Genomic DNA, 9234 nt, shown 5'->3' with positions numbered 1-9234 from the left:
ATGTCCGCCAATACAGTAGCCTCGATACTTTTACCACGCACTCGGGCTACGCGCCACAACAAAAACGTCATTCTCGCCCTCATCAGTTCAACATTCTGTAGCAATGTGTATGCCAACCCACAACACTACCGCACTTCCTGGCCGGCCGCGGTTCAGGACCGTTGGGCAATGTTACGGGATGAACGTGTGTCACAGGGTCACCCATTGATTACCACCATGGCGGACGGTAATGGAGGCGTGCAATGCGGAACGCCCGACGAGGGTCAGCCGATGTGGTTCACTCAGGGTGGTTGCAGCCTTGCCAGCCAAGACCTCACCTATGTCGACATGAGCGGTAATACCACTGTTATTCGCACAGCCGCAAAGGGGGACCTCATCAAATTGACCTGCGACGACGTGTATTGCCCGATACCAGCTCGACTCGACTGTTATGAACAGCCGGGTATCTGCTCATCCGATGAATGGTGCATGATCGACATCCACGAGAGATGGGGTCCGTGGGCTATGGACCGTGATGGATCTACTCCTCAATGGGAATACTGCTACGGTGCCGCCGATTTCGTCGCGAACTCAACTGATGAGGCGTTGATCGCCAGCTACAATGCTGACTGTGTTGCCAGCACCGTTGGCGATTACGGCATCAAACTTGGACCCAAAACGGAAGCCTGGAAACCTATAAGAGGTAGATGCGTCGCATTCCGAAAAGCTGAGGAGAGCTGCATTGGCAACCCTCTCGAGTTTGGTCCTTTTGAAGACGAATTTGGTCTGAACTATGCCCGGGAACAGAATGGTTGGCCATTCCCTCGCCCGCTCGTTTGCGGTCCCGGACTTACCTGCACGGGTGCTGATTTTGAAGTCCGGCCATCGACTTGTGTTATCCAACGCCCCCCTAACACATGCTTTGATGGTCCATGGTGGGACTCCACCGAGTGTCCGAGAACAGAATCAGATGCACCAAAAGGTGGCTTGACCATGAATCAGGTGGTAGAAGCTCTTCGTCGGGTTATCCTGTTGTACCCGGGCGAGATTGCCTCTCCTGGGGAGTGTGCCTATTGGAATCGCACTAGTAACGTCGGCGTGAGTGTACTCGCTACACAGCATCGGATCTACAACATTGCCGCTGCCCTGTGGCCCACCCAAATCTTCGATGAAATACCCAGCTTCGATGAAGTTATGCGACTGATTCCGGATCCCAATCTTTTCGGAAGCCCCTCAGATTGCGTCGCTCAAGCTGACTCCCCTGGCTCGGACATTAACAAAGCTCTCGCTAGTGCGGCCACGCTTTCCTCGCAGCCTAACCAAGTCTGGTCGCTCGTTCACTTCCTGATGCACAACCAAGTAGCTCCTATGAGCCCTAAACGCGTTGCTGCCTCACGATCGCTCGCCGCTCATCTTTCGGAAAGCTTTTGGTGTGACGACTGTCGGGGCTTCTTCTCAGTTGGCGTTATTGAGGTATACGGGCTCCCACCTCTAAGCACAAATCCTGAAGATCATGCTCACTGGTGGTGGTACGGTCATAATGTTGCTTCAGAGCACGTTGCCTCGACCCGTGGTGGCCATCCATGGATCCATGAATTGGGGGAGCGAGACGTAACTTCGTTTCAAAACCCCTTCTTCATGACCTGGAAAGATGCAGTGGACATGTGGACATACAACAATCATTAAACCAATTACTATCCGGGCGATGTTCATCATTAGATCTCAATTGATTTCTTATGCAACAGATAAATCTGTGCCGGCATGGACGTGCGAGACATGGTGTTCACCATGGGTGGATGCGTTCAATCCTTAGGATGGATAGAACGTTACCTTGGCCAGTCGCCGCTACTATTTATAATGCAGATGATTCTCCACTAATTACCATATCACGAATAAGCTCGGGCTTCAATGTAGCTAGGTTAGGCGTTATCCTAGATGAACCACTTATGATTGATCGTCCTAATACTGGAAAGTTATTACCTTTGTCTGAAATCCATCACATACTAAGACCGCCGTTTCATCGAGATAAGAGACCAGGTTTCTCAAGCAGATGATCGCAGAGCGCTTCTAACATATGTCGCGTTATGCCTTGTCTCCGACAAATATCTTCGGGGGGGAGAGGGGGGGGGGCAACCTGTCGTATGTTCCTACGGATTTTTCCATTGTCCGTTCACTGCACTCTGCTGCATCAGCCATTTGAGACTTTGTTAAAGACTGACTTTGTATCATATTATATCATATCGTGAGAAAAGCGAAGCTTTTTGGGGGTAGGTCTCGGGGCTATGTGTGTAGACTGTTATGTAATAAAAATTTTACAGTGCGCTACTTTATATATTGGCTCCTGTATCATATGCGGTGATCGCGGATCTAGTGGTCTTTTTGGCTTATATGGAGTATCAGATGACCCAGGCTGATCTCTTAACACAGACCCTCTTGATAAAACTTGAGATGATGGTTATTGATAAAAAGGACTTGCCAAACCTAGAATATTTACGGCCATAGAGGGATAGCGGCAGTACGTATTAGGGGTACCCATAGTATGCAGTATTACACGTCACACTCGCTTCTAGGAAAGCGGAAAAGGGTACTCCGTATTCTTGGAGACATTGTAACTTACAGCTAATCCAAAAGAGACTACGGAGTATACCACGTTATGATACTGTATAAGAAAGAAAGGGTCAGTGTGCATAAGGAGATCTGTTTTCGATTCTGATTATACCCAAGATCAGACTAGACGATTGTACTAGCCACCATGGATCTATTTTCCGCTATCAGCTCCGATCAGGATCAATCCACAATAAGGACTGGACATGAGCGAGCAGGGGAGAGTGGGAGGGAGGGAAAGTTTAGTCGAGGGGCCATGTCATTGCTTCAGGGGTGTTCAGAGCATTCAGGTGAAGGGGCCTGAAGGGGCTGAAAAATAAACCAGCGAGAAAAAAAGATACAAACAAAACATACAACAGCCAGGATTCGCATGTGGTCACCCACCATACTACTAACTGGCCGGCGTGTGGCTTAAGTACGGCTGAGCGGACGGGAAGCCCTGTTCTCCACACCCTATGGTCGTATGTACTTGAATAGAGATTACAATAAAATATATCGCTGTAAGACTGAGTTTCCATTCGACAATATCGCGAAGCACATCGCCCTATGTACTTGTAGAATATATTTTTCTGTAGTATGAGCCTAACAAGTATTGTATATTCTCACCAGAATAGTATGACGACAACCGGCGATCGGTCCAGTATCGCCCCGAAGTGCGACACACATCCGACCGCCCCGCCCGGAAAAGCCGAGTCCCCCAGTCCGGGGATTTGCCGATGTTCAAGCTTTATATAAAGCTTGCTCCTCCAAAGCCGGGTGCCGTGGGGTTACGCACGTCGAATACCACTGCCTACATTGATACTCAACGTCTACCACAATGTCTCTCGAAAACCCTCTGACAATCCTCTACAAGGAGGTCGACGGTAGCAAGATCACCACCGACTTGTACCTCCCGTCTAACACCTCGGCTTCTCCGCAGAAGTATCCTGTTGGTGGGTCTGACTCTATCCCTGCAATGAGATGAACCACTACATGCATCGAAATATCATGTAATTGCTTCGATTGATGCTGATGCAAGCGTAGTTATCAACATCCATGGCGGCGCCTTCATGCTCGGCCACTCGCGCATGGTCTCCCTGCCGCAGGTCAACGACTGCCTTGAGCGCGGCTGGATTGTGCTCGTTCCCAATCACCGATTGTGTCCCGGCGTGAACATGCTCGAGGGCCCTATGCAGGATATTAGGGATCTGCTGACGTGGGTGTATCATGGACACCTGGACGCTGTTCTTAAGGAGCAGGGGGCATACCGCGCGGATTTGGAGAATGTCGCTGCTTTCGGGACATCTTCGGGAGGACACCTCGCACTGGGATTGGTGAGTGTAGAGGGATCTACTAGATCCAGAAAGACCCTGCTATCATTTATCGACGCATACTGACCTCAATGAAGGGTTTCGATGTCCCCAAGCCTGCCAAGGCCATCCTGTCCCTCTACGGTACCGTACACTTCACGGACCCCCTCTGGACTAAGCCCCTTCCACACGTCGCAGCGAAGCTGCCCCCAAACCTGTCCGAAGCCTTCCTCAATAAGGTATACGATCAGAAGCCCGTCCCGACCGATAGCTCAGTCTCTTTGGAAGGCCAGACCGAATCCGGTGTCTCCAAGGGCCCCGATTTCTCCAAGCCCCGCGACGCCTTCGCATTCACGCAGATCGCCTCCGGAACTGTCCTTTCCGCCATCTACCCAGAGTCACAAAGCAGTGATCCGGAGTTCAAGAAAGTCGATCCCGTACAGAATGTTTCATCTAGCTTTCCACCGACATATATCGTCCATGGACAGGCTGATACGATGGTACCGATTGAGTTGAGTCGCGAATTGTTGAAGAGGCTACAGGGTGCTGGAGTGAAGTGCGGGATGACGGAGGTTCCTAACGAGGAACATACCTTTGCGGCGATGATGAAGGTTGGATCGGAAACTTGGTGGTTGCAGAGGCAGGGCTTTGACTTTTTGAGGGGGATCATTGGGAAGGGGCCGCAATGAGTTTTATGACAATATGTAGTGAACGCTATAGCGTTGAACAGGGGGACATTTTCACACATAAAACCTTTTCTTTCACTGCATAATTTATAACCATCTTGATTTCAGCATACGTGAGGACGCAGTGTGGAGAACAGGACTTCATGTCCACTCGGTCGCACTGAAGCCACACGCTAGCTAGTGAACTAGAGAAAGAATGAGCACTAGATATCTACTACCTACCTCTATGTGGTGTGGGAAAGGCCTTCTCTTCTATGTCAAAGAAGAAATCTCTATATAGAAGAAACTAGAAGACATACTAGATAAAGGGGTTTACTAGTGAGCTTCTACCATAAAATAGTCTTCAAGCAAACCTATCCGCTTTTGGTACGAGGGAACAGTCCCTAAATCAAATCGAGATTTTATGTGATGATCCTATGGCAGAAGAGATTTAAGCACTGAAGATCCCTGTCACATTGGTTCCACTTGATAACCTTAATGATTCCTATGCATCATTCATTGTAACTATCTCGCAAACACTGCAGAAAGACCCTAATGCAAAACCCCCGGGCCAGGGCCAAGACGAACGCGATTACATATTCGTCTCAGGCGATGTGGCTTCGAGAATTGATCTTTCCCCACAATTAACATAATTCTGCGACGCCATTATCCCCAATCGGACAGAAAGCCAAGCCGGAGCCGTTCCCGAGGCCGAGGGATTTGCTAGGGTAACCGGTATGCTTCGCTTACGAACAATTGGGCCCCGTTAGGTATGGGTAATGGATTTGGCCCAAAGGAGGAAAACTCTGGAAAACGAGAAGAAGCGATCGGAGCGACTAAGGAGTCTCCACATAGCTCTATATTATAGACAATACAGTACATGGTAAGTTAGAGTTATGATGCGAGTGACAGAAAGAGCGATGAGGGCGATGACGAAGCACTACCCCGTGCACAATTTGAAGATATCCATATCTTTGAATAAAACAGAGTAAGAGGGTCAGGGGCTTCAGATGAACAATTTAATTAGGCGATATGATTGGCTCTTTATGTTCATTCACTTTTCTGATTAGCCTGTTTAAATAGCTAGAGTGGACCTGTCACTAAGGCGTCGACAAATTGAAATCCAAACGCTACAATTTCCCGTCAAATCAAAATTCAGTTCTTGAATTAAACTTCACCTAGGATTACCATCCCTACGCGAACTGGTTCCCAACTTCCCAACGCTACGTAGCGCTACGTGGCTAGCGCATCTCATCATTCGTTAGCGGTGAGACCCTCGTGTGCGCCCAATTGACTTGGTGATACCGACCCAGCTGAGATCGGAACGGGTGTCTGTACTATGCCCAAAATATAACTGCTCAAGCCCTCAACGGTTTTCGCAGCCGCCCAATCCAGACTGCCGGCGAACCCGATGTCAAAGTGGATCAATGTCGGCTATTCTACACTGCCAATTAGTGACCTGTTATCTCTTAGACCTATTATGTCTTAGCACATTGCTAGTGAATCCTCGATGTAGAACTATTCAGCTAAGCCCCTAAAATTTCAACAGCCCGGTTGAACCGAAGCGGATACATAAAATGGCCTTTGTCATGATGCGACTCCGGGGGAATTGTCAACAGAATTATCTTTGGAAAATCTAACAAACATGTCTCTCGCGTCGCTGCCAAGTTCAGAGCCTGATGTTGCCGTATCAGAGTGCCGTGCACTCTATGAGCAAATATGGAACACGCCATCATTGACGCTGGAATTGGCGAGGTCACCACTGATGCAGCCTGCGTCACCGTCGATGACTCTCGAGGAGCGGACGGCGCTCACATACAAGAGAGCACAGGCCTTAGCACGCGCTCACAGTAAGCTTCTCCCCGAAATTAACCATCATGCTTCCAAGTAACTGATTGGGAATGAAATATAGACCTGTCATTGAAGGATGTAGTTGAAATGACACCAGCTTTCTGGAAACTTCACATGGACATGCTCACCGCTATGGACGGCGGTGCAATCAACCTGGTCAGCGTCCAGTATAATCTTTTCGTCGGCACAGTGGCTCCTTTTGCTGCCACGCATCCAGAATTGCCGGCCATTATAGAGAAGGCGTTGAGGGTCGATATCTCGTGCGTTCTCCACCTGATATCTCTGGAATTATATCTTGCTGACCTGCTTTAGATCACAATTCATGCTCACTGAGCTCGGACACGGCTTGGATGCTCGCAATCTTGAAACAACGGCGACACTTTTGCCCAATGGCGGCTTTGAATTGCACACACCGAACCCAAATGCCGCTAAGTAAGCGACCCTAGACTCCAGATTTATCTACCTCGATACTAACGAAGCAATCCAAGATGCATGCCACCTAATACTCCACGAAATGGCCTCCCGACCATTGCAGTGGTAGTTGCCCGTCTCATAGTTAATGGAGAGGACCGCGGAGTCCGCCCATTCCTTGTTCCCATGTCCGATGGTGCCAAGATGTGCACAGGAATCACCTCAAAGTCAGTATCAGCCATCGATCTCTACACATATACACAAGACTAACAAAAGTGCGCCTCCAGAGTCTTCCCACTGCGCCCGGGCGCGAACCCAATCGACCACGCCCTGACCTACTTCAACCACGTCCAACTCCCACCCTCCGCCTTACTCGGTAGCCTGGAAAAGCCCCGCAACGAGCGCGACAACTTCCTAAGCACAATCCACCGCATGGGCGCCGGAACCCTCTTCCTAGCAGGCGCTTGCATTCCCCTTATCAAGATGGCTGTATACAACGCCAGCAAATTCAGTTACCGACGCCACATCCTCGGACCTGACGGACAGCCTATGCCCGTGATTAATTTCCGGACGCAGCAGCTTCCTATCTTGCACGCTATCGCGCGCGCGCATGTTCTGCAGGCGTTTTTGATTTACGCAGGAAGGCAATATTGCGTTGAGGCTGATTCGCGTGTCCGCCATATCTTTGCAACGACGTTCAAGGCGGTTACGATTCATCACTTCAAGGACAGTCTCAGATTTATCAATGAGGGCTGTGGCTGGCAGGGCTATTATGATCGCAATCAAATCCTTGCCGCTAGTGTAAGGCTTCTTCTAACCCCAAAGAGATGATGGGCATTGCTAACTTTTTTCTCCAATACAGCTGGAGTTCAACGCAGTAGCAACTGCAGAGGGCGACGTTCGAGTCCTAGCTATCCGTATGTCTACCCCCACTCTTGATGCAGCTCACGCAAGCTAATTTACAATTCTCCATCCAACAGGTCTCGCCAGCGAACTCCTAATCGGCCGCTACGAAGTCCCATCACCAAAGAACCCTAACAGCCCTGTCGCCCGCCACGAAGCAGGTCTCTTCGCCGAAGCACGGAAAACAATGAAACGCTTCAACAACAAACACCGCAGCGAAGCCTTCAACCGGGCCATTCTCCCCCTATGCTTCCCCCTCGTCCTCGCAATCGGTTACCGTATGGCCCTCGAGGCCGCTGAAGACATCGGCATCGAGCCCCAGCTCCGCGCCCTCTACGAAGCTGGAGTCCTCAAGGAAGACGCTGGTTGGTTCGCGGAGAAGGGCGGCATTAGCCGTGAAGTGCAGCGCGATATGGAGGAACAGGCTGCTGATGCTGTTCTCCCAGAATTGCCGCGGTTGGTCGAGGAAACTGGCGTCGAGCCGTATTGCTATGCGCCTATGACCTCGCAGGCTTTGTGGGATGGGTATCTTGGGGAGATGGAGACGTTTTCAGGGGATGCGGTGTGGAAGTTTGAAGAGGCGAAGGCGAAGCTTTAATTTGCTGTATGTTTATTTGAGCGTTTTTGATATCATAAAAAATCTAGTTTTAATGTAGCTTAAATACGAGCAGGTATGACCTTGGTCCCTCTTGTAGTTAAGCTTAGAGTTCGATATGAGTATTTCGCGCTCCGCTAGACTTTAATGACTACGATATACGCCGTGCCAGTGCTATATGCCAGGTATGGGCAAAGGGCCACCCGCGGCCTTAGCGACAAACCTCGGATTTAGCTATACCGCGATTCGAATCGCCTTGATTGTTGGTGTTATTGTCGGTGTATATATGCGGAGATCGCCGGAATGTGGATAGAGTATCCTGTTCCAGGATCAAGGGCCTCTGCCACCATGTATGATAGTCGCCACAAAACCAAAGCTTGGCAACCGGGTACTGCAGTGGCTGTTGCATCCCCTGTCAAAGCATTGCTGAATTAAGACAGTGGTAATACTATCTAGTTCTAAACTGTGCCCCAACTTCTTTTTCTCATGGACTTCAAAGCGTTTCGTTCGCACCCAAGTCCCCGTTCTGAGCATGATCCGGCTTAGTCCAACTGCCGGAATATAGACATACATCATTTATAATCCAGCCAAGGTCCAACAAACGGGAAATTCCCAACGTTGTATCCACAGTCTACTAGACTAGTGGGAAAACGTGTCCGCGCTAGCTGTGCTGTCAAACCCGTCAGTCCCACCAACCAATCGGGATGCTCCGACTACTCGGATATTCTCACCTCGATACCAGGCGGTTCTCAGCAACGCCACAATCTACATAATTAGCCAGACTAACACTAATTGGCCCATCGCCGCGTCTGATCACCAGTTCGAGCCCGAGGGGCGGGGCTGAACCAAGATTTTCAGGTAGCCACTTTAGCTTCAACGGGCATAAACAAAACACGGAGTCGCCGTAGCTGAGCCGAGGGCCCGAGACGAGTTAGAA

The 9234-nt window shown here is 49.9% G+C and overlaps 3 protein-coding genes across 3 annotated transcripts; all 3 read left to right on the top strand.

The window, feature by feature from the left end:
• N7473_006783 (uncharacterized protein) lies at positions 1 to 1665 on the top strand (the record flags this gene model as incomplete). Its single annotated transcript, XM_057152723.1, has 1 exon — positions 1 to 1665. One exon carries the CDS (start codon positions 1 to 3, stop codon positions 1663 to 1665), a length of 1665 nt encoding a protein of 554 aa, XP_057007061.1.
• Positions 1666 to 3400: 1735 nt separating this feature from the next.
• N7473_006782 (uncharacterized protein) lies at positions 3401 to 4561 on the top strand (the record flags this gene model as incomplete). The annotated part of the gene is made up of 3 exons (XM_057152722.1): positions 3401 to 3515; positions 3607 to 3896; positions 3971 to 4561. The coding sequence occupies 3 exons, from the start codon at positions 3401 to 3403 to the stop codon at positions 4559 to 4561; spliced, it is 996 nt and encodes a 331-aa protein (XP_057007060.1).
• Positions 4562 to 6106: 1545 nt separating this feature from the next.
• N7473_006781 (putative acyl-CoA oxidase) lies at positions 6107 to 8300 on the top strand (the record flags this gene model as incomplete). The annotated part of the gene is made up of 7 exons (XM_057152721.1): positions 6107 to 6387; positions 6450 to 6648; positions 6701 to 6820; positions 6877 to 7026; positions 7087 to 7600; positions 7662 to 7716; positions 7780 to 8300. Exons 1-7 carry the CDS (start codon positions 6183 to 6185, stop codon positions 8298 to 8300), a joined length of 1764 nt encoding a protein of 587 aa, XP_057007059.1. The 5' UTR covers positions 6107 to 6182.
• Between the last annotated feature and the right edge of the window lie 934 nt (positions 8301 to 9234).

This window comes from Penicillium subrubescens (genome assembly GCF_028828155.1).
Source record: "Penicillium subrubescens strain IBT 31985 chromosome Unknown utg000005l_segment0_segment0, whole genome shotgun sequence".
NCBI lineage: Eukaryota > Fungi > Ascomycota > Eurotiomycetes > Eurotiales > Aspergillaceae > Penicillium > Penicillium subrubescens.
The sequence above is the reverse complement of the archived record's forward strand: the minus strand, read 5'-3'. Positions and strand labels throughout refer to the sequence as shown.